The sequence below is a fragment of the Aplidium turbinatum genome, chromosome 2 (assembly GCF_918807975.1).
Source record: "Aplidium turbinatum chromosome 2, kaAplTurb1.1, whole genome shotgun sequence".
In the NCBI taxonomy this organism is placed as follows: domain Eukaryota; kingdom Metazoa; phylum Chordata; class Ascidiacea; order Aplousobranchia; family Polyclinidae; genus Aplidium; species Aplidium turbinatum.
Genome location: NC_137473.1, coordinates 1,339,921 through 1,365,898, shown reverse-complemented (window position 1 = coordinate 1,365,898; position 25,978 = coordinate 1,339,921). Strand labels below are relative to the sequence as shown.

The following is a 25,978-nucleotide window of genomic DNA, read 5'->3' as shown; positions in this document are numbered from 1 at the left end:
TGATGGAATTTTAAATGCGAAATATTGCGTTGTTCACATTACATCAACCACCCAATCAGCTTTGTTTTGACCGAGTTGTTGGAACTGGAGATTGTGCACAAGGGATTTTACAGGATACGTTTGGACCAGGAATCTTTAAGTGGGGAAGGGCATCTGGGAATAATGTTCTCAGGAAGAACATTCCAGCTGCATTTGGTCGCAACCTAGCTGAAGATGTAGCTTCGTTTTGTTGATTGCGACATGAGGCTGAGATGAAGACAAACGGAGAAGTTTGTTTCGTTCCTGTGTTGTTGAAATAGGCTTAACCGTGAAAACTAAAAACTGCAATAAAAGTTATGAATGTGCGGCTTTTAATAAACCGCTTTTTCATTTTCATGTTTGCTGTTACTGCAGTCAAAACCAATAACTGCAACAAATTGATAAATCCAGAATTAAATTGTAACTGACAGTTTATTGAAATTGTGACTTATATTTTGTTGTTCTGACATTGTGCTCTACCTGTTGTCAACGTTTTTTAGCTTTGTTGACTATTTTATTGATTAGAAGTTACATTATGACAAACTCTCTTCATATTACTTGTGGTGACAATGACATGATCCATTCTTGAAACAGTTTAAATGCAAAACCTGCATGGTGCTGCTAGAGAGCCACGTAGTGATCAGCGCATCATCGAAGCGTTTCTGGAGTTTCAGAACAGTTGGAAAGTGAGGCGCAAAAAAGATTCCTTAGCTATTTGTTTTTTGTTTTTGTCAATTTTCTTTGTTTGAATAACATCCTGGATTTTCAGTCCAATTTAAAGTTGAACACATGTTAGAAGTATTTCCTTTCAAACAAGTATTTCTTTGAAGGCTATGAAGTCATTGCAATGTTATTTTCAAAACCATAAGAAATTGACCAATATCACATTTTGTTTTTCGCAATATCGCCCCAATGACTTCATTTCAAGACATTAACTTTATGTGGATCTTCATAATTAACATCTCGTACCTACTTAAGTGTTCGCATTTATTGCAGTTTCTTCTACCGAAGGAGCATATCAAAGTGAGTAAGCTGACATTACTTGTCTTGTACTGATGGCCTGACATCAAGATTGTTGAATGAAAGTAAATAATTGGCTACGCTTTAATTTTGAAACAAGTTTTTTCAACTAGCATTTCAGTTTTTTCCATGCTTTTTGAACAACACATGCTTTTTGAAGAACACAATATGTACCATCAAAACATATGACTACCCTAATGGCTCTATTCATTGCAAACAAGTCCATACAAATCCGAAGGATATGAACCAAAACATTCCATTTGCTTTCGCAAAACACCAAGCCAAGTGTGATTGTGAGTACGCTTTGACTTGTTTAGCATGAAATGTAGATGTAACGTTGTTTGAAGGGAAAGGTTGAACAAATGCAGAATCAAGCAGTTGCAGCAGCAAATGAATTGCGTGCGAAAGATGAAAGGTATTTTTGCTTCACTACAATGGCTTAGAACCATTTGTTTTTCCAAAAAGGCAAATTAACCTGTAAATATTATTAGCCAACTAATTTTTGAAGAAACTATTCTCTCAGATTACACGGTAGCTGGTGTTGTGGAATGTACAGCATTTGAGTGATGTTTGGTATTAAGTTTGGCTTTAAGAAAGAGACATCAAATCTGTCGCACAAAGTTCACCAACGTGTTGTGGAATCTTTACAATGTTTTGATTCTTCTTCTTCAACAAATTAATTTTGTTTGATTAGTATAAGTTCAATGTAAGTTCATATTTGATCAGCTGTGGCCTCACATATGAACTCCCTCCATTTTGCTCTGCTTTTGTTTTTGCTATGACTTCTGGCATAAATTTTATTCCCCTAATTTGCGTGACATTGTCAAAATATTTCATTGTTTGTCGTCCTTTTGTTCGTTTGCCTTGCACCATCACAGTCAACATTGAATTTTCCAACCAGTTACTTCTTACCAAACTATACAGATAATTTAGATTGAACTGACTGCTATACAGATTGAATGTCTCTTTCTTAAAACCAAACCGATTATTTGTCGGTTGATAAATAATATCTTCGAGTGAACATAGTCAAACGCGAAATTTATTCAAATCGAATGCACCAAATTTTATGTTTTGCAATTACTGCAAATTGATAAAACAAAGTTTTTTAAACTTCTATTTATAATTTGCTAAAAATAACTTCAGAAACGGCAAAAATATGTCGAAATGGTTGCGAGATGGCTGCCCACAAACATTCCAATCTTTCAATAGTTTCGTCAAAGATCAGTTAATTTTGCCTCAACAACCATTTGCTGTCGCCATTTTAAAGTTTAAAAGAAGTTTCATTGAAGTTTGCGATCTGACGAGAATGTTTTATGTCAGCTCTGAAAAATTCGTGAACATATTAAGGGAGTACAGCAATTCAAAGTGATTGTTAAAAACCGTTTCGCTTCTTTAAAACTTCTTCTTTTAAACGATCTTTGAAAAGAAAATATTTTTAAACAAACAACTCGGGATAGAATTACCACAGCTACTCGGTGATGTCACAATTATTGCGTGCAATCACTGAAAATATTTTTGCTTAGCTTCAATGACTTGAACTCAATTTTACGCATCATTTAGTTTGCACAGTAAAATACAAAGATGGCTTAAAAAATTCTTGAAACATTTTGAAAATTTGCTAAGTCACCAGACAAATCCAACATAAAATCGCGCATTGAGTCCGCAATTATTCTTTCATTTACTCGTTTTTCCAATTCTAAGTGTGTCGCAGTGTAAAAACTTCTCGATATTGAACCAACATCAAAAACAAAGACCACATAGCAATTAATCCAAATTAGTTTGAATAAAATGTAAGCGAGTAGACCCAATTACAATTAATGGTGGAAACTGTAGCTTAGCCTACTGAAAACTAGACACCTGTATTTGTCAGCAATAAACAATAGTCCGGTTAATTACATGAAGGGCCAGGTTGGATCAGTAATAGCCCAGTTTTACTGCAAACAGCTCTACTACCTTCATAAACAATAAAAAATATGGATTCATCTGGCCAAACTGTTAGTAATTTGACACCATCAGGCCACGTATCTTTTGCACTTCTTCAGTTTAAAGCAAAAACATGACTAGGTTTCGGTGACGAAGAAAAATAGAAGATAACTTATGCAAAAGGAGTTTGACGCAAAAGGAGTTTGACTCAATGGAGTTTGACGCCAAAATCTGCTTCTTTGCGTCTAGCACAGTAAAATCATAGGCTACTATTCTTGTGTAATTTTATGGCACGGTTTCAACATAAAAACGGCATTTGGGTTTCAGGAATTCAAAAACGGCATTTATGTTTTCTGTGGAAAACAATCTTGTGGAACAATCTTGCAACAAGATTTCGAAATGAACATCAAACTGTTAAATCGTATAGAAAAACTGCTTGGCAATACGCGTTTTCATATTCAACAAATAACAAACCAAAGTTTTGTTCTTGATCACTTCTTCCTCTCGTTTTTAGGTTTATGTCAAGTAGTCGTGGATGAGAGGAAAATATTATTTTGTTGCTCTCTTTTCGGTGAGTGTTTTAGCAAAACGTCCTTCCAGGACACACAGCTGCCTGAATTCGATGTAGTATTGAAACAATGTTTAACTATTCAGCGTCAAAGCCAACAGAATCATGTTTTTGCCAATGTAATGATACGCAAAAAAATTGTCAGGTCCACGTGTTTTAGTTAGAACCTTTTGTGATGTTAGAACTTTTGTGAACGTTGTGATGAACCAACAAACCAAAGTTTGGTTCTTGATCACCTCTTCCTTTCGTTTTTAGGTTTATGTCAAGTAGTTGTGGATAAGAAGGTAAATTTCTTTTGTTATTATTTTGATGTTTGTTTTGGAAAAACGTCCTTCCAGGCCACAGTTGCCTTCGATGAGTGTCGAACCAGTGTTCAACAACTCAGCCTCAGACCCAACAAAAGCATGTTTTTTGCCAATGTAATGATACGCAAAGAAATTGTAAACTCCACATGTTTTCTTTTGTTTAAAACTATGCAACGTTTTTCACTCTCGTTTAGGACTGTTCAAAATATCAATTTTGCAGTGTTTCAGTACTTTCTTTTCATGCAAACTTTGTTGCGTTAATTTTTGTTTCAAATTCAAAGCAATATGGAAAGTTTTCTTTTGTACTTTATAGTTGATTGTGAAGAGGGAAAGTCTGAATGAAAAGCTTTGGTATCTTCAACTTCCAAATCTTTAAACTAGTAAGAAATAGTAAAGAAATAGCATTTCAACGTCTACTAACGTTGCAATTACGTAAACAAAGAGTCGCTTCGTTCATGCTTGTGAGTTAGAAACTTTTTTCATCAAGAACATTTTATTTTTTTCGATCGTTTTCCTGGCCACGTATTGCTCACGTGATCATTCGGTTATAAGCGCGAGCGGCTGAACGCTTCTGCACAGTCGACAACTTGTAGGACAAGGTTCGAATCTTAGAAAGATCAAACTAAAACTGTAAAAATAAATTTTATTGCTCTGTTTCTACTTTAATTGGTGAGGATAAGTCAGAGTTAGAACAACAATGTGTCGGTAGCCGAGTTGTGATAGCTTTGGTACGACTCTCAATAGAATGCCGGTTCGACACCGCTCGAAAGCATGCGACTGTGTTTCTTCAAACTTTATAATTTGCTTGATTTGTCTTTTTGTAGAATTCTATTCTATTGAGATTCACAAATTAGAAAACATGTCCCTCTCAAACAACGACGAAGGAACTGCAGATGTTCCTTTTGAGGAAGTGATGGAAGAAGGTGAGTGTCACAATCAAGGTGCAATGCCTCGCGATGGCTTGCTTTGTATCTTCAACGAGCGTGTTGTTTGGTTGTAGAATTCTGGTGCGATGTGTCATTATCGGTTATGACCTGAAGTAACCTCTGATGACGAAATCTGTATTATGTAACGTGTTTTCTGGAATCATTTTCCCTACGTGACCTTCTAGAGACTTCTGTTGTTTACATTTAAACGCTACGTGACCGAACGATGGTTCTTTATGATGTAACCTTCTCGAAGTTACTGGACTGAACAGCCAACTATAAATAGTGGTGTAGTTTGTGTAATGATTATTCTGAGATTATTATTCTGAGATTATTATTATGGTGATTATTATGAGTTGACTATGAGAGTTGTGCTATGAGTTGTGGATTGGTAGTTGATGCAGAAATTAGAGTTATTTAAGAAGCCGTTCGTTAAAGTTCTTCAAGAAGTCAGATTATCATTTCACTAGTAGAATTATTCGACATTTAATTGACTGCTTTTCGGTTTGACCCATTAAACTACGTCATTGAACCTTTCCAAGTCTTTTTCCTGGTAAGAGATAGAAAGAAAGCGTGACATTCTGGGGGCTCGTCCAGGATAAACCGAAAAAGAATATAACCGAAAAACCGAAGAATACCGAAGATTTATTGAAAGAATAATAAATTAATGTCAAGATGGCGGATACTGTCAAACATGAGATGATTGAAGACTTAGGTAGCATGGCTGAACGAATGGGGCTGACTGGTAATGAGAAGTCTCAGTTTGTGATGGAAGAGTATCACAAGATAATGGACCAAAAAGCTCAGCGAGAAGCTGACGAAAGAGAAGATAGAAGAGCTGCTCGTGAAATAAGGAAAGCAGAACTTGAAGCTGAAGAAAAACGAGCACAGCGTGAAGCTGAAGCTGCACAACTTGAAGCTGAGGAAAAGCGAGCACAACTTGAAGCTGAAGCAGAGGAGAAGCGGGCGCAAGGCGAAGCAGAGGAGAAGCGGGCGCAGCGCGAAGCTGAAGAAAAACAAGCTCAACGAGAAGCTGAAGAGAAACAAGCGCAGCGCGAAGCTGAAGCTGAAGAAAAACAAGCTCAACGAGAAGCTGAAGAGAAACAAGCGCAGCGCGAAGCAGAAGCTGAAGAAAGAAGAGCGCAATATGAATTGGAAAAGTTAAAACTTGAATTAGAAAGACAAAAGCTGGACATTGGTGAGCGATCTAATTCTACTAATGATAATGCTCGAGATGTTATTGTGGCGCAAGTTAGACGTCCAGATTTGCCATCATTTGTTGAAGAAAAAGATGAGTTGGATAGTTATTTGTTAAGATTTGAAAGATATGCTACAATAGCCAAATTGGAGAAGTCAACGTGGGCTACCCAGCTAAGCATGTTATTATCGGGACAAGCTCTTGATGTATATTCAAGACTTTTGCAAGAAGAAGCCATGAACTACGACAGATTGAAGTTAGCTCTGTTAAAGCGATACAATTTTACCGAGCATGGATACCGTCAAAGATTCCGTGAGGCAAAGCCTGAAAAACACGAAAGCCCAGGTCAATTTATTGAACGTTTAAGAAACCTTTTGTTAAAATGGTTTGAGCTTTCGGGGGCCGAACAATCATTGGACGGATTGGCAAACCTTATAGTTAAGGAACAATTCACAGATTCATGTTCAAAAGATCTGTCTGTTTATCTAATGGAGAGAAGTCCAAAGAATCTAGAAGAAATAGCCAGTGTGGCAGAACAGTACTTAGTTGCTCATGATGAGAAGTTGTCGACTGAAGAAACGTTGTCATGCGATAATGACGAAGAGCAAACAAATAATTTTAAAGGAGGTGCTGTTCCAAGAGAAGTACGTTGTTTTAATTGTAATGGTTTAGGTCATAAATCTGTTAACTGCCGGAGGAAGACTAACAGAAATCATCAGGAATCGAGGAAGTGGTGCAATCGTTGCAATAGGCATGGACACGAAGCGAAGGAATGCAAGGACAAGTCGTTTTCCTTACCTAATCAGTCTGGAAAAGATAAAGACACGGACGTTTATCGATGCGGTTGTGCGTTAATGATTCCTGAACCCACGCTTGACGAGGAGAATCCGGATGAAGATGTTTGCGGAAAAATAATACCTGAAGATCACCTGCCAGTAGTGGATGGAAAAGTTTGAGACAAAAAGGTAAAAGTTTTACGTGATTCTAGTTCTACTGGTATAATAGTGAGGAGAGATTTGGTTAAAGACAGTCAATTAACGGGAAAAACTGGCCATGTGACAAAAATAGATACCACTTCAAATAAAGGACCGTTAGCGATGATATCTATCGAAACTCCGTATTGTAGTGGGACTGTGAAAGCGTTATGTTTACAAAACTCTTTAGTTGATCTGATAATCGGAAATGTTTTTGAGAGAGATTCTGAAGTTACTTGTTATTCTTGTGGCAAGAATGGTCACTTTGCTCGAGATTGTTCTGTAGATAATCAGCAACGATCTCACGATGACGGATATTACGAGCGCGAAGAACCGAGGAGAAGAGGCAGGCGACGACCATTTGGAGTTTGCTATAGATGCGGTAGACGCGGACACTTCGCCAGGGAGTGCGTTGCTGACGGCGGACATTCGGAAAATAGACGTTGCCGTGACAACCACTGCTACCGATGTGGGGAGATTGGACATATAGCCAGGAGCTGCCCTTCTGATGAAAAGGCTTGCTATAATTGTCATAAAGAAGGTCATCTCGCCAAGGACTGTCCGGAGAGGAGATGTTTCCGATGTAGGAAGATGGGTCATCTCGCTCGCCGGTGCACTGAAGATTTTGAGGACGATGAAAACTTTCACAGTAAACGTGAATATTGTTTTGAGAAAAGCTATCGTTGGTAGATCATGCAACGATGGACTTATGAGAATTGATTATTGAGTAATTAATTGTTTTGTGGTGTGTTTTGTATTGATTGTGTTGTTATATTGTTTGCAACAATATTCTAAGGGGGGGCGTATGTCACAATCAAGGTGCAATGCCTCGCGATGGCTTGCTTTGTATCTTCAACGAGCGTGTTGTTTGGTTGTAGAATTCTGGTGAGATGTGTTATTATCGGTTATGACCTGAAGTAACCTCTGATGACGAAATCTGTATTATGTAACGTCTTTTCTGGAATCATTTTCCCTACGTGACCTTCTAGAGACTTCTGTTGTTTACATTTAAACGCTACGTGACCGAACGATGGTTCTTTATGATGTAACCTTCTCGAAGTTACTGGACTGAACAGCCAACTATAAATAGTGGTGTAGTTTGTGTAATGATTATTCTGAGATTATTATTCTGAGATTATTATTATGGTGATTATTATGAGTTGATTATGAGAGTTGTGCTATGAGTTGTGGATTGGTAGTTGATGCAGAAATTAGAGTTATTTAAGAAGCCGTTCGTTAAAGTTCTTCAAGAAGTCAGATTATCATTTCACTAGTAGAATTATTCGACATTTAATTGACTGCTTTTCGGTTTGACCCATTAAACTACGTCATTGAACCTTTCCAAGTCTTTTTCCTGGTAAGAGATAGAAAGAAAGCGTGACAGTGAGTTTGATTTGATGGTTGCTCTAACATGTTGATAATATTGATAGCATTGCTTTTTACGTATTTTACACATTTTAAAATATGTTGCTTCGTTTTATTGAAAGAGAACAAAACTTACAACCGCCATGATCCCGACATCAAGTCATCGACGTCTTCTTACGTTAAATTCAAGGCTCAAATGTTAATAGTCAAAACATTATTTAATAAGTTTTCTTACAGAGCAAGCTCATCAACAACTGACTTACCAGGACAACCGACAGTTTTCTACAACTGTCCATCAGCATGTTGACCAAGCAGTGGTCCACGTTGATCAGCGACAGTATCAACATGTGGTCCAGGTTGACCAGCGGCAGCATCAACAAGTGGTCCAGGTTGACCAGCGGCAGTATCAACATGTGGTCCAGGTTGACCAGCGACAGCTTCAACAAGTGGTCCAGGTTGACCAGCGACAGCTTCAACAAGTGGTCCAGGTTGATCAGCGGCAGTTTCATGCCCATCATCATCATCAGCATGTTGATCAAGTGGTCAACCATGTTGACAAGAGGCAGTTTCATACAACGATCTACAATTTGCCGGAGCAAAGTTGTATTTCATCTGGAGATGAAGGTTTGTACTGTTTATATTTCATTGAAATAGTTTCCATACTTATGGTAATAATTTCTCGGTTGTTAAATCATCAAGGCATAGAGCTGAATGATGATAGACATAGTGAGTTTGTAGTCTATACCATTGCTGCGTTGCCATATTTCAATTGAAAAGTTGTATCAGTAGTTTTAATTGTCAAGCAATCTTTCTTCATCATCAATTGTAACTTTGATTTGTTAAATTAAAGTTGATTAAAATTGATTTGTTATTGCCAAGCTATGCAATAACAAATTAGCAAACAAATCAATACTTTTAATCTTCGAAACAACGGAAACTCAAAAGATGCAGCAAAATGTTATAACAATTAGCAAAATATATCGTTGATTTTATTGCGAAGCTAGAATCATACAAAAAACATTATATAGTCACTTATTTGTTGCAATAAGAATGTAGATATTTTAAAAGTAACATTTTAAAAAAGGAATATTTTAAAGTATCATCACATCTCTTTGCGTGTTGTTCATTTAATAAAAAACAACGTTAATAATATCAACAATATTGTTGGTCAAGATTTTCTGAATATTTTAAATGAATGAATTTCAAATGTAGATAAATATTACAAGAAGAGTTTTATTATAATAATGTTATGATTTCTTCCAAACATAATTTAGTTTCCAAATTGAGCTGTTCAAAACATTTTTTGTTTGAAACAAAATCTTTAAAAAAAAACATAATTTGAAACGAAACGAAATCATTGCAAATATTTTTACATCGAAAGAAATGTTTTAAAATTTAGAAAAAAAGAACGAAATTTTTTCTTAATACTTCAAAAATATTTCTAAACTTGTTTTACTAAAATAAAAAACTTAAACGTGTAAAAATGTCATCAGTTGATCTCATAAAGTCTTTACAACAACTGAACCAGTATGGCTTGGCCTAATGGAAATTTGAAACTCATATAACCTTTTCTTTGAGGCATCTATGACGTCACAATAATTTGAATTAGCTCACAGAAGTGCTAAGGTGCGAATAGTGTAAATGTCATTGCGTAGTTCTAAGAGTATGATAAATATTACAAGACCCATTTATACGAAAGCTCTTACAATATATATTAATATTGTGGTGTCACACTCAAAAACAAGATGCCATTTCTCGCTTTGTATTATCTCTATAATATCGCAATAGCGTAATATTGGTTGCTGTTGACCTTTCCTCCTCATATTATGATACGTCACATAAGCTTTTTGCTTTTAACAAAATATTTTAGAAGTTTGAAACAAGTATAATTATGAATCTTAATTATTAACATGAATAAGCTAAACAAACCTTTTGATAATACTGACACACAAATGTCCACAAGTACCAATCCACTAAGTCCCTGACTCATCTTAGCCACGTAGAAAGAGATTTCATTATTGTTTCGCATCACAAACTTTTATCAAATGCTTCTAGTAAATGGTCATTTGAAACAAAGGTAAGCTTCCGCAAATGTTAAATTGTACATATTGGTTTTTGTACAAAAATTATAATTTGTAATTATAATAAAAAAGTTTGCTTTCCACGTTATTACAATTTGTTTGTCGTTTCAAAGATAACATTGCGACTGCCTTCCCATCTTGCAAAGTTTTTACTGGTTGCTCTGAGAAATAACAGTTCAGACACCACAAAAAGTTTAAGATTGCACGATTTGAAGCAACTATGCAACATCCGGGCTACTATAAATGCCACTTGTAGTAAAAGCTTCTAGGTCAGCTAACAAACCCTGCAATAGTTTTGCCACCATTGCCAGCGAGTTTGATTTATTTGTGTTCACGAATTTTCATGAATGTTGAAGTTTGCCACGTGGAGTGTTTCCCAAACTCGTTGATTTCCTTTTTACTTTAAAATCCCAGTTAGCAAGAGTATAATAATAATGAAGGAAAGTAAGTTAGATGTATCGGTCCATGAGTTATTGTCATCTAAATGGTATAAGCGTTTTCAATTATCTTTTGTTAATTTTTATGACATTGAGACATTTCTATCTTCCGCAAACGATTACATCAACAATATTTTCATTAAATAATTAATTACATAACTTACTTTTGCATTAAAAATGGTAGAATGCTTAATTAAACTTTAAAACGTGATTCTGTTTAGTGTTCCACTGAAGCACCGGGCATCTCTGATGTAGCAAAGCTTGTAACTTCTTGACCGCGACAACTCTTTCTCATAACTCTTTCATCAGTATCTTCTTCCTTCACTCTCACTATTTCCATATCTTCTGCCACACATTCTCTTCATCTTCTTTTCGGCCTTCCTCGCTTTCTTTACCAACTTCCAATCGTCTCATTCCTCATCCGACGTAATTTTCGTCTATACGACGTGACTCAACCATTTAAGGCATGTCTCTTTCAGCTGGTCTTTCAGCTCTCCGACTTACATTCGTTCTCTGATGATTTTATTTCTTACTCTGTCCTCCTTTGTCCACCCCAGAAACCATCGCAGCATTTTCATTTCAGTCACTTGCATTTTTCCTTCCTGTGACTTTGTCAGGGCTACCGCATGCATCCCATACAACATTGCTGATCTTATTATCGCTTTATAGAGTCTCCCCTTCAGCTTTTCTGGCACCTTTCGGTCACACATGACTCCTGTCATTTTCTTCGATGCTCCCTATCCTCCCTGACATCTTCTTGCCACGTCTCTGTCGTTTGTTTCGTTCTCATAAACTGCCGAACCAAGATATTTGAACTATTTCACTTGTTTCACTATTTCTCCCTGTAATTATATTTCTGTCTTATTTTCATCATCATTTTTTTCTGTTGACATGTGGAGTTTGAGATATTCTGCTTATTTTCATACCTCTATCCTCCATAGCTGCTCACCAAAGTCTGAAGCCTTTGTTCTGCTTTCTCTCTCGTTTATGCACAGCACAACGTCATCTGCAAACAGCATATCTCACGGTGCCTCTCTCTGGATGTTTCTTGTGAAGCAATTCATAACAACAGAAAAGAGGAACGGGCTAAGTGCAGATCCTTGATGACACCCGACCGTTACCTAAAGTTTCTGAGTGATTCCTACCCAGCACTTTCTCTAAGCGTCTTACTTCTTTGGTGCTTGTCTTGCATCAGACAAACCCACTTCTCTACACATTTCATTCGAAGACATCTGAAAATCTTCTGTCTTGGCATCCGATCATGTACCTTCTCTAGATCAATAAACACGCAGTGCAGGTTGTCTTGTCTCTCTTTGTACTACTCCATCAACTGACGCATCGGTAATATTGTATCTGACGTACTCATTCCGCTATGAAACCAAACTGCTGTTGTGGAATGCAAAATGTTTTCTAGAAACTTTTTAACGAATACTTTCTCCCACAACTTCAAGACTGACATGTGAGTTTGATGCCACAAAAACTGCACATTATTGTATGTCTCCCTTTATTTTGAAACGTGGATGCACAGTTCTACTTTCTCCACTCATCTAGCATGGTCTCCCTCTTCATTATCGTCTGGAAAATCGCGGTTAACCATTTCGTTCCGGTTGTTCCCAGCACTTTCCAAACTTATATTGGAATATGAATTTTTGTGCATTTTACAATCTGAAAGTTTTATTTGTTTTGTTACAAATGCATAACTCTTAACTAATAACTCCTATCTCTTAAACAGTCTTTCAATTAACTTGCCATGTGTTATGCTTTGTCACTGTTATGTTGTGTGTTTGTTTTTGCTATGTGTGTTTGTTTTATGCTCTGTTTGTGTCTTGGGCTTGTACTTCTGTCTATCCTGCGTAATCTATTTAGACACTTCTCTTCTGAACATTAGTTCTTTCCTCTTTTAAATACTCGGCACGTTGTGCTAAGTAATGTTTTTCAGTTGTCAGTTCATTTGTGTGCAATTGTTGAGATTAGACTATATTTTTGTTGTTATGCTTATGCATTTTTTAGTAGTATTTCATAAAAATGTAATGTTTTCTTGGCTTGATAAGAATAATATATGTAGCGGACAATGTTCGCTATTTCATTTTAATTTTTGTTTGTTAAATATTGTGATGTTGCTCAGCTGGGTCTGTTTACGGTAAAAGAAGATACCTTTCTACTCAAATTGATACCAAAACAAGATTTAAAGTTTCACCTCTAAACGAAATGAAATATTTTTGTTTCGAACAGTGCTGCTTCTAAACGTGGTGGTTTGGTGAATGTGCTAAAGTCCGTTTCTTTTCGCTTACAATTTGCTATATCCTTCACAAATGTTTTGAATATTGTATAGAAAAACTGAGAAACGTAAAACACATAACGTGTCGTATATGTTTGGACATTTTAACAAGCTTCTAATATTTGCTGAACCATAACTTACTCAAAGTATGCTCAAGTGAGGTTGCCAATAAGATCAGTCGTCAATTCAAAAATATTTTTTACAAATATATTTTTGTTTTTCTTTTGTTTAGGTTCAACAAAAGAATTAAAAAAGCTGCAACAAGCAGCTCGCAAACAATATCATCGCAAATATGACGTTGATCTCTCCAGCTTTGACGTTTCTCCAGAAGGTTTTCCAGAAATTTATTGTGAAATGCATAAAGTTGACTTTTACCAAGGAAGGTTCATTCCTGACGATGACAAGTACAATCCAAAAAGTCAAGGAATTAAATTAAGTAAATCTGACCAAGCAGTAACAATCGATCAATTAGTTTCTGATATTCAAACCAACAGGTTTGTGTCGGTAATTGGATATCCTGGGTCAGGAAAAACAACCTTATCGAAACGCCTGGCAAGACGACTTTCTCAAAGTGAAAATGTTCTCGTCCTAAGAAAGCTTTTTATGAACATGAATGACTGCAACAAACAATTGACATTGAAAAAATTTCTGTTGGGGGATTGCAACTATAACTTAAATGACCAAGAACAGAATTCTGTTTTTGACTGGACAACAGCCAATCCGGAAAACTCCTTCATTATTTTTGATGGATTTGATCAAGTGAGTTGGAACTTGAACGAAAATGTGGAAGAATCCAATTACAATACTCCACTTCAATACTGGGAACTTGTTTCGAATCTTTGTTTTGGAAAATTTCTTGAGAATTGTCACTTGATATTCACTTCTCGACCACATGCTATGCTTAATATTCCAAAAAGATGCCGGCCCAAACGCACTTACTTCATTAGTGATCTGACATCTGACAATATGAAAATGTTATTCCACGCTTTAGTCAACGACCAACAACAATCCGAGATTCTTTGGAACGAACTTACAGAAAAAACTCCACATTTAAAGTCCATATGCTACAACCCTTTGATGCTGCAGCTCTACGTGAGAGCATCTCTTGGATCGTCTCAAATTGATGATATATCCACGATGACCAGGATATTTCATACTGTATTGTTAAATCTTAAAACTTCTGCACACGCCGTTTCCATATCTGATGATATTGTAATCAGACTTTCCAAAATTGCGTATGAAGCAACAGAAAAAGGAACTGTCTTAATCACAGCAAACGATCTTATAAAAGAAAGTCTCACTAGTCAGCTAGTTCAAGATCTTGTCGTCACTCTGATGGGAGCAAACAGAGAATATCCACTCTTGGAAGGGCAGCAACGCTTCTATTTTAGCCACCAGACCTTTCAGGAGTACTTCAGTGCTTTATACATCTGTCGTGAAATGTCATTAACCGACTTTAGATCTTTTGTACAAAATAACCTGCTGAAGGACCACTGGGCTGTTGTTGTACAATTTACAGCAGGACTCCTTTTGGATCCGTTCATAAACAAAGGTTCATTTTTTATTTCATCTACAGTTTATTTATCGTACCACTAACAACAAATTATATCATAGAGGGTTATTTCATTATAGCAGGCCATGTCAAGATATAATTTGTTATCTTTATGGAGTAATCCATTATAATAATTTATATTCCTTTCAACAAATTATCATTGGTAATTGAACCCTTGACGTTATTTGTGAATGAGCGCTCAGACGACTCAGACGTAGTTAATATTTTGTTGATGTTGTCAATTGTATTTTATCAATCTTGTGTTTCATGACTTCATGCTAGAATAGGCATAAGTGTTACACAACGAGTACATTGTGGCAATAAACAATATTTGCTTGTTTGTTTGTCTGTTATAACTAAATGATGTCTATTGCCCAAACAACAAATTATTTTTTCAAATTTACAGATCAATCGAGCACTGCAATGCACCAACCTCCTTCAGTAGAATCTACGTCAGCACTGACCCAACCATCAACTTCGTCTTCACGAATTGCCTCAAGTAGGAATATTGGCTAAATATTTTGTGACTATGTTGTGACACGGAACAATATACTATATTTGCTTTTTTTTTCAGCTACAACTAAAAGATATTTATCATTTTTGGTAACTAGTAGGCTAGGCCAGTGCTTCTCAACCCCTGGGTTGCGACCCAAACCTGTGTCGCCGTTCATTTGGCTGGGTCGCTATAAGATGTGGTGATAAAAGATAATGCCTCTTGAGTCTTGAGCAAAGTTTAAACTGCCTACCACTACTTTAGTTTTCGTAATTTCCACTATTCAAACTACGCCGCAGGTTTCACCCGACGATTTTGTCACACACATTTTGTGGTGAAGTGTACACAATGGTATACACTAGACTAGGAAGTTGTAGCAATTAATTGCTTCAAAAGCCACACCAAAACTTATACTTCGCAAAATAAAATTATAAAATCTTTGCAAAAATAATGCGAAGATTTTAATGCAGCATACAGACATCTGTTGCACTTTTTTAATGTGAGATTGTTATCTCGTGGCAAAGTACTGGAGAGATTCGTAACTCTGCGCAAGGAGGTGAAGGAATTTTTGATAAACAAGAAGCATAGCTTGGCAGAAAAGTTTGCTGATTAAAAGTGGCTTTTGTTTGTGGCGTATCTTTCTGATATATTTCCGGAGCTGAACATCTTGAATACACTTTTGTAAGGGCCAAACATATTGTAATGTTGGTCAATGTATCTGAAAATCTGATAACTTTCACGCAAAAGCTGAAGTTGTGGAAGAGGAAAATCTCGTCCCAGAAACAGCATCATTTACTGTTTTGAAGTTACTGGAAGATACGGAGTTAGGCTTTGACGATGTCCAGGTTGTGGGTATTTGGGTTCATTGATACGAGAATTTGATTTGATTATCCTTAAAAATGCAGAAGATTTGGAATGGGTGCATAATCCGTTTGCTATTGATGTTGATATTCTGCCTGAAAACTACCTAAGCATTTTTGGGTTTCAAGAGGAGTTTATTGACATTCAGTGCGACAGCGTATTGATGAACTGTTTTAAGAAAGAAACTCTTGGTCAATTTTGGACAAAAGTCAAGAATGAAAAGACGGTTGTTGGCACGCAGGCAGTGAAAGCTCCCCTGCCATATTTTACTACCTGCCTGTGTGAGAGCGGATTTTCTGCGCTCACTCACATCAAAACAAAGGAGAGAAATTGTATTCAACCTGAAGATGACATGAGATTGGCACTGAGCAAGATAACTCCAAATTTTGACAAACTTGTTGAAACAATACAAAGACAAGGCTCACATTAATTAAATTAGAGCACTGCAGTTTGCAAAATGGTTATTATTTCAACAATAATAAATTTATCCATTTTGTTTTTACAACATCGTTTTAGATCTATCGATCTCTGTAGTCAACCAGCAGCTGCCTCCAAATGAGTCTATGTCAACACTGATGCAATCACCATCTCAGACGTCACAAATCGCTTCAAGTAGGTAGATTGTTTAGGTCGCTAGATCAGCGGTTCCCAAAGTCTGGCCCAACGTGATTACTTTTATACGTGTTGCATTTTCAATGCGCAAAATTGTCTATCCACCGACGTGGTTAAAATGAATGGCGAACTTGGCCCTGTGCCGAAAAATATTGGTGATCGCTAGCCTACAGAAGACAAAGTCATTATTTGTTTGTTACGTGGTTGGTGGGACTTGCGTTGGTTGCAATCTTTGATTCACAGCGCCTTACCCACACAACTGCATTAAACGCGGTGTACTTCACAGAAGGGGTTTATTTGTATATGAGCACTAACTTAATAGCAAACTGCATTAGATGATGGAATTGTAATCCTCCTAACCGGTAGCCAGTGCCAAAATAAGATTTGACTTTTACTCAAATCATAAGAAAAATTGTTATTTGCAAGAAGCCAGACGGATGTTCGATGGTTGAAGATTGAAATCAATGAATGAAAATCTAACTAAGCCGATCTGCGTGCCACGTTCAGGCAACGTCATTAAGTGCCTTGTGTAAAAATATTTCCTGGATAGGAGTTGAACCGACGCCCTTTTGATTTTTGTAAAGTAAAAATTATCTGAAGTATAATTTCCAGGTAGAAAAAATTGTGCATTTGATGTTAATCCATTTGCAGACGTTGAATCAATCTAAAAAGAACCAATTTTGCTATCCGGGTTATTACATCATTGTGACACGTCGCCCGTTGTCACACATCTTCCTTCTTCCTGACAGCGCAGTAGCAAGCTTACCGATCACAATGCTTTAATTTGCAAGTTTCTTTGTTACGTATGGTTCATTAGTTGCCATAATTTGCTGGCAGTCTTGTAGAGTTGTTGGCAGCACATGTAGAGGTTTAGTTAAGTATTCGATAGTTTGTGTTTGCAAGTTTTACCGCTTTGTGTCAATTTGTAAGGTAACACCATGTTTTGTTTAAGTTTAATAGAGCTTTTGTTAAGTGAACAAAGGGTCTATTATTATGCCAATCACTAAATAATTGATTTGTATTTGTCGTTAATCTTTGTTACGTATTGTTACAACCACACCAAAAACTTTTCTAAGCAACTGCAGTATAATATAAACATACTGTATTACATTATATTAATTTTTAGATCTCCTTCAAGATTCCCTTCTTCAAGAATCTCAACAACTGACTACACAGCCCAACGCTTCAAATCGACCTCAATCATCATCTCAGAAAGCTTCATCTTCAGCTCCACAAGACTCAAAACCTCAACCTTTGAAGCGCAGATTTACATCTTTCATGAATAAAATATTTCGAAGTAAAATCAAATAATTTTGTTTTAAAGTTTTTTATTTCACTTAACAAGGGAAGTCTTTTAACTTCATTAAATTTAAAGTTATATTAAAATTAAAGTTAATTATAATTTTACAGGTAACTCAACCCCCAAAGCAACCCAACAACCTTTAAGAGCATCCACCTCATCACAAACGCCATCATCTTCCCACCAACCAAGCTCTTCTGGTAATATTATCGTATAACAAATAAATAGTCCAATAAACATATTGTTGACATAATGTCAGGCATGTTAGACAAGTAGAAATATCGACTAGATAATGGTCACTGTGTTCCTAAAATTTTAATCATTGCGAGTTCGTTCCTGGTAAAGTTTATACTCATGGGCAAAACACGTGTCTATCGCTGTCAATTCTTGCTACACTCGACTGCCGAGAAACACATCTTTTTGGGAAAAGTCGTGATGGCTAGTGTGGAGGCTACACCGGTATGGTTAACGAAACACAATGCTCGCTGTTCTATAGTGAGTAGTCAGGTAGTGCTGACGCCAGGAAGATCGCTACAGATCATCGATTGTAAAGCGGTTTGCGACAGTGACAAAGAACAACAAACCAAACGTAATTATTTAAAGTCGATGTAATAAACCAAACATTGTTATTACACTCAGCGTCAAACATAGATTGCAAAGGTAATAATTATATTCGAATCATCTTAAAGGCCACATTATAGGATTTCATTGAGTGATTGTGGAATCTTTATCTGCAAACTGAGAGAACTTCTTTGAGAGCTTAATCCTGGCAGTTTCGCATACTAGTAGAGGCTTTGAACCACTGACGCATGCCCGGTCACCAAGTTTGACAAAAAATGTTGTTTTTCGAGTATTCCATCCACTTAGTGCCGCTGAATAAAGAGTTGTCCTTGAAATGCGTTGCTCAAGCGCACACCCCGAGAGTCGAACCAGCTTTGTTTGATCTTGCGGTTACTTCGTACACTTAGTCGACACTGAACCAGTTGAGCTATCGAGCTGACGGTTTTGCAGCCGTATGTCATACAAACCTGTTCGGCATTGTTGAGGCCCATTAGAAAAAATCATAAAATGCGGAATATTCACTGATAGATCATCTGGAAATTTACTGAAGCAAACTTCTATGAAGATGCAGTTGCAATTTGGTAACATTTGTTTGATTTTAATAACATTTGATGATTTGGTTAGGAGTTAAAATAAATGCATATACTGTAGTCCTGCTACCTTATCAAAGTGACGTTTACAAATCATTATTTTAATGACAAGTTTTTATATTTTAGACGAAAAAATGCAGAAAATGCAACTATTTGTTGAGGAATTGCTGAAAGAAACCCGGAAAGTTGCTGCAGGTGAATAAAAGTAGGCTAAAGCTAGTCTAAAACTTCAATAAACTTATATATAAATTTCGATATAAATTTAAAAACATGTAAGTACAGTAGCGACAAGTTTCCAAAATTTTTTACTTTGAAAGTTTTTACTCAAATAAAAACAACATTGTGAAGTCATAAAACAAAGATTCGTCATGGTAAAAAGTCACAACAAACCGTCTCAGTGCGACTGCATGAATTTAGAAAAATAATAATTAATTAAATATTGTTAAATGCATTTGTACCATTTTTTTGCATAAAGTTTGATAAATGAAATGCAGGTTGAAATTCAAAAACTGTACAAAGTTCACTAATGAAACACAGTTTGACGATTTAAATGCATTAATAACTTCACTGAAAGGTGGCCGAAGAGGTGATAAAAAGTTGAAATATGTACTCAAAAGCATATTAACACTTTAGCTGCCAGCGTTTTGAAAAAGTGAGAGGAGTTCTCCTTTTTCTCTTGTTGCCATGGTAATGAAAAAATGGGTTGCCAAACTGTTGAAACGCACTTTGAAATTTTGGAGCAAATCGGTGTTGCAATTGATCGTCGAAATGACCATTGCATTTACAAGCGCGCCAGTCAGCAAAACAGTTTTTTTTGCATTGAATCAACCTGTTCAGACGTGAAATCAATGTAAAGAAAAATGATAGGCCGAGTGATTCAACGTATTCAAACATTGAATCAATGTAAATACGAACTGTTAGGCTAATTCGGTTCTTTGAACAAATCGAATGGCTTTTGTAAATATTTCTCAGTTGCAACCTATACCTGGTCAGCAAAAGTTCCTTTTTTACACGATTTCAACGTCTGGCGACGTTGAAACGATGTAAAAATGACAATTTTTGCTGGCCGGTAGCTAGGCTACTGTACGGTACCGAAGTTTAACTTAACCAACTAGACGATTGCAAACATATTTCCTTTCGATGAAACCTATAGGCTACCACGTTTGGTTTGCCTTTACATTACATTCAAAAGTTTTGTTGACATCATAGCATAGTCATGGCCTATATTCATAAGAAAATGCTTGCTTGGATTTTTTTAGCGACTAGGGTTAGATAGCCTACCGTACAGAACTTCTAGCTAGTACCAGTAAGCAGTCTAGTCTAGTGACTCTAAATGAATAGGTATATTAGTCTTAAAAAATAATAGAATATTTCAATTACCTTTCTGCATAAAAACTAAGCTCTTTTACATGACCTATGTGCATTGATCAATATACTAGTAGCCTGGCATCATGATCCCAGTCTAAAAATCTCTAGAACTCGAAGTTATTGCTGAATTTCAAGCTTTGTTCACACTGATTGGTGTTTTGACTTTTATTTAATTTTAAGAATTTGGCGGGGAAATGGGTTAAAAATCGTTTTTTTTTTGGTTTAAAATTGAAGCAACCTGTCAGGCCCCCAGACTGGCAACACATTATGATTTTTGCGGCATTGTGACGTCAGGTGACGTTAAATTACATCACAATTGCACGAGCTAACTCGTTTCCAGCAGCAGAACTGTTAAGAAGAAGACTCATAATTGTAACAGTTTGTGAGAAAAGTTAAAGCTACAAAAGCAAGCCAATTTTGATACCACGAGTTTTACTACAAATGATCCAAAAGGTTTGGCAGCACTGCATTTAAAAAATGAGATAGGCTACGAGTTTAATTTCAATGACAATTTCATAATAACAAAAAACCTTTAGTAAAAATTAAAGTTATATTTCAAAACGATTAATTAAATTTCCGTCCTGAACAGGCTACTTGTTTAAATGATTTCCAACTTTTTCCCTAAAAAGATCATGTATTCATTTTGCACCTATGAAAATAAAACTTTACTGTTGACAAATCTAACAAAACAAAAGTTTTGAGATCAAAAAACAGTTGCATGATGGACCAAGTCAACAGATTTGTTACGTTTGAACTTATGATGACTGTAGCATATATAAACATCATTTATGAAATATTTTGTTATCAACTACACCAACAGTCTTATTTTCAAATACCACAAAAAATTCAACGCACCTGGGTGTTCTGAAAATCCAAAACTTTACAAGAGAAAATCTAGGCCAGGGGCGTGCAACTGTTTATCGCAATGGGCCACAACGTACAATTATAATGATGCTGAAGGCCAGTCTATCGAATAACACATGAATTTATATGAACAATTTATTTAATGGAAAAGTAGCCTACACACAATCAAGTTACACATTGAGTTTCAGATATCTTGAAGCTCAGTTTTGTAACAAGCTCAATGTCTTTCTTGTAACCGTGAAATACCTCTTGCTGTTTGCTCAAAGACTTTTTCAACTGCTGCATTTTGTATTTTGTTTTCAACTGTTGCATTTTGTTAACCCGTAATTGACCCACAATGCTATCATAATTAGCAGAGTGTTTTGCACAGTAGTGTCGCTTGATATTGTACTCTTTCATTACTGCTATAGTGTTTTGACCAAATCAGGCAAACAACATCTTGATTGTGTTGAACAACGAAGTAATTTATTCACCACTCATTGTTGAACTTCCGCCTTTCATAATCAACCTTCCTTTTCTTACTTGTAGACATTTTTACTATGCTAAGCTTTTTGTAGAATAAATATTAATACAGTAGCCTATATTCACCACACTGCACCCATAAAGTAAGATTTATGTTACTGAATCATTGCCAGAAGAACAAGGCGGTTTTCTACAACGCTTACTAATGACGCAACAATAATGCTAATGATGTAATAATGCTAAAAATCAATAATGCTAATGATGACGTTACAAATAACAACATCCTCCGATCTAACAGCGAAAAGTACTGTATTTAAAAATAATGGGCTACTTGATGAAGAATGTGCGGGCCACGTAAATGGGTACCACGGGCCGTGCTCTGGCCCGCGGGCCGTATGTTGCACGCCTCTGATCTAGGCCAAGCTGCTGTTGCGATGAACCTGACTCAAAGAACTTTGTGTTCAAAAAAATTAGTGAAGCGAGACCGTAGTGTTTCCAAAATGAAATAGCACTATTGTCAGATGACACAGAATAAAATTCTTCAAAATTGAAACTTACAACTGCTTTTACAGTAAAATAAATAGCGATAATTTGAAACGTAACAGATCTGTCACAAATGTCCATATAGGGTTAAATCACCTACTATCTAGAGTTGGTTGCACTACATCTGCAATGGTGAAGTGGGATTGCATTCTCTTTCTCATACGGCTCCAATCAATAAATGTTGTTAGAAGAGCCACGTCAATGACAACAACTGACCAACCCCAGTGCACAACATGGGACCTGGCTCTGCATGACCATGTTATCAAAGAATATAGGCCTACTCATACAAGCCTGTGATCGAACAAAAGTTTGGTACATTCCATAGAAAATTACTAGACAAAATTTTTTTAAAAGATATGTAAGAACTCACCTTTTTGTAAACTCTCTTTTGAAGCGTTTTCGTTGTTCTTTTGTCAAGAGGCCCAATTTGGTATAACGGTGCTTCTACTCCACGATAACGTTGGGAGAGTAAAAACTTTAATTCTGTTTTAGGAATGCGATCTTCATTTGAAAAGAGAATAGTTAGCTTTTTCCAGCTTCCTGAAAAAAATAATTCCTTTTGAGTGCTCTATCTCTGTGAACGTGCAATTAATTATTTCAACACATTAAGGTTTTGAAAAGTGTCTGCTAGTTGGTTATTTTAGCCTACGTGTACTGTTCATTCATGCAAGCTATATGATAGTATTTTTAACAAATACAACTACCCTTCATCCATATGAAAATATACGAGTTGGTATATGTTTTATGCCACTACCTTAATCAAAATGTGTCAGAGAAAAAGTTACAGTAGTAAAGTACTTGAGTATCACCTTCAACAAAGCACAGAATGCAAGAACATATTGTAGTGTGGGTAATTCAATTCAATTTATTTTTCTTTGTCAGAATGCAAAAGAAATGATATTGTGAAAAAGAAATACAGGAACAAAACCAACAAAAGGAAAAGGTGGCAAAACCTTAATGGTTTAAGATGTGCATGAAAGGATCTAACATTTCGGTATATGCATCGACAAATATAGTTAAGCACGGCCACCAAACCTGATACTTTAAAACAAGTAGATGAAGTAGTTAAGAATCAGCAGTGGGAAACTCCTTGGAGTGTCCAAAGACAGAAAAGCTTTCCATGCTTCTTACTCTTTTTTTAGAATTTTTAGGCATGATTTAACAGTTAACAATGCTACCCACAACAAGGTCAGCTTTATGAATTAAAGATAATAGGCTATGTGAAGAAATTAATGTAATTTTTTGAAAAAAAGATAATCTTATAGCCTATATACAGTAGACAGAACTAAGAATTTAAGAGCTGAAAACATAGTTGTATGAGCCTTCCGTAATATTATGAACTTTATTAGTGTCATTCTCAAAGCTACATAACAAAACTGCAGAAATGTCAGAACCACAAATAGCAACTTGACCTGAATAAGCAGTTCTTATTCCAGAAGACCTGATAATTACAGACATTCAGTGACGTTCGGCGGCTTAAACCGTTGGGAAAGCAACTTGTAAATATGCTGCAGCAAGGTAGTAGGCCTAGGCACGAAGGGCGTAACCGTCGGGCGAAGCCCGAAGGCGTGTTGCCGAAGGCAACACTTTCAGCGGGGGGTCTGGGGGGCCTCCCCCAGAAATTTTTGAAAAACACTTCCAATTTGGTGCGCTCTGAGAGCATTTTCAAAACAAATCAAACATAAAAATCTGTCAAATTGTGCTTCGCCCTTGTCGTGATCATACATCCATTTAATGTTTAGAAGTCATGAACAATCTTAATTTTAACGTTGCAGGACCAAAATCCAGTGTTAGACATGGAATAATAGTTGTCTAAATATTTAATTCGTCATGAATATTCATTCTCAGATATTCAGTTAGGCCTACACTACAAAAACTAACACTTAGGTCTAAACATTACAACCGCAAGCAATTTGTACAAAAAGCTGGATAAGTTTGCCTCCTGCGTATAGAAGCTTAACAAACTAAATATTGCACCCGCACCTGAACGTTCATTGGCGAAGTCACGTTACATCAACGCTGTAAAAAGGGCAAAGGCATGACTATGAAAGCTAGTAGGTTAAAGTACAGTACATGGCGAGGAGACATAAAAAAACAGCAACAATTATTTCGGCATTATGATGCTTGTGCGGTGTACCGTGACGAGCACCATTCTGACGAGTTAGTCTAGCCGCTCTAGCGAATGTATGCATTGACGTCACTGGGAAAGCAAGACTCACCTGGTCTCACCATAACACATCTGATTGGCTAAGCAGCTGGTGACGTTTTGCAAAACGAGTGATGATTGGATAAAACGAAGGCGTTTTTTGACATTTTTGAATTTAGGTAAGCAAGTTTGATAGTTGCTTACCTTGGAGCCTCAGTGATTGTTTCTGACAGAAGCGTTTGCGTTAATTGGCATTTATAGGCAAGACATGCGGTTTGGTGAGGATTTAGACTACTCACTAGCGTTACGAGTAATTCTAGTCACGAATACAGTAATTTTCAAGTTAAAATAGACATGATAAAAATAATAAGAAGTTAAACCTAGAATTCAATCATTATACTTTGCATAGTTTTCGCTCAGGTAAGCACTGCTTTCCTTGCTTTCCCTCACCGATCGTCACTGCAGACATTGCCTCCCACTTTACAAAATTTGGACAACCTAGCCTAACCTAACTTTGAACCGAAGCCTGAATGATTATTTAACAACCAAGCATAAAATTATAGCACACAGTTCGGCAGAACACAACTTCTCATCTGAATTCTGCAGCCTTATCAGCATCAGTGCTCTCATAAATGAAAACAAGAAAGTCCCCAAAGCTACGTCTAAAAATCCCTAGATTGCATCAAAATTCCCTGAATCATTATTACATTCAGTTTCACGTTCTGAAACGAAAAACAAGAGGTGGTTTAAACAACAACACTAGCTGAAACCTTTCTACATGACTTCGTTGTTAGTTGGATTTATAAGTCTCAAAGCAAAAAGCAGTATTTTAAATGTACAGTGATGCTTAACATTACAGGAATAGAGTGAAGATTTACCAATGCTTATCACATGCTAAAATAACATAAACTGTGCACGACCAACGACTTATTCATCACAGCTAATTTGACTAGCAATTAGTTCATGTGCATGATGTGCTTCAGCATCTGTAGCTGAACTCTTCACAGCCATTGCCAACTTCAACAATTTAGCTTGATCACTTAACCCAGGGGTCACCAAACTATGGCCCGCGGGCCAGAACCGGCCCGCGAACTGATTTCATCCGGCCCGCCACGTGCTGCGGAAATAACAACTACACTACAACTGTTTTTTATCATTAGGCCACCACAAATGGGGACAGCCTAGCTAGGTCAAATTTGGAAAGACGTAATGCTTTTTCAAAAGCACAATGCCCTGTACAGTATCACAGCAAGGAATAAATTTTCCAGCAACCTTTCGATTTTCATCATAACTTTGCTATTCCACCGCTGACTTTGTAATTTATCGTGCTCAATTCAAGTCAATGGAGATTCTAAATAGTTGCATATCTTTTTGCAATTTGCATCCGGCCCGCAGCTGTTAATCTCACAGCAATCCGGCCCTCAGAGGAAAAAGTTTGGTGACTCCTGACCATGGCCACCTAGTGGATATGGCCAGCTATATCACATATGAAGGCCTTTTTACAACGGGCCGATAGGAAAATACTTGAAATTT

The 25,978-nt window shown here is 36.5% G+C and overlaps 2 protein-coding genes across 2 annotated transcripts in view; both read left to right on the top strand.

Annotated features, from left to right (window-relative positions):
* Positions 1-25,978, top strand: part of LOC145765718 (uncharacterized) — a 1,283,504-nt gene that overhangs the window by 1,092,649 nt on the left and 164,877 nt on the right. Inside the window, exons 22-23 of the mRNA XM_082577542.1 lie at positions 17,738-17,908; positions 18,022-18,111. Coding sequence (XP_082433668.1) covers positions 17,738-17,908; positions 18,022-18,111 — 261 coding nt within the window. The remainder of the gene's footprint in view (positions 1-17,737; positions 17,909-18,021; positions 18,112-25,978) is intronic.
* On the top strand, positions 618-16,429 carry LOC145765595 (uncharacterized). The gene is made up of 10 exons (XM_082577431.1): positions 618-704; positions 1,015-1,041; positions 1,199-1,331; positions 3,476-3,532; positions 4,659-4,757; positions 8,535-8,921; positions 13,326-14,645; positions 15,052-15,144; positions 15,886-15,990; positions 16,044-16,429. The coding sequence occupies exons 1-10, from the start codon at positions 618-620 to the stop codon at positions 16,427-16,429; spliced, it is 2,694 nt and encodes an 897-aa protein (XP_082433557.1).

Coding starts and splice junctions, on each gene's coding strand:
- LOC145765595 (XM_082577431.1), top strand. CDS start 618: ATGCAAAACCTGCATGGTGCTGCTAGAGAGCCACGTAGTGATCAGCGC. Junction 1,042..1,198: donor TACCGAAGGAGCATATCAAA/GTGAGTAAGCTG, acceptor TGCTTTTTGAAG/AACACAATATGTACCATCAA. Junction 14,646..15,051: donor GGATCCGTTCATAAACAAAG/GTTCATTTTTTA, acceptor TCAAATTTACAG/ATCAATCGAGCACTGCAATG.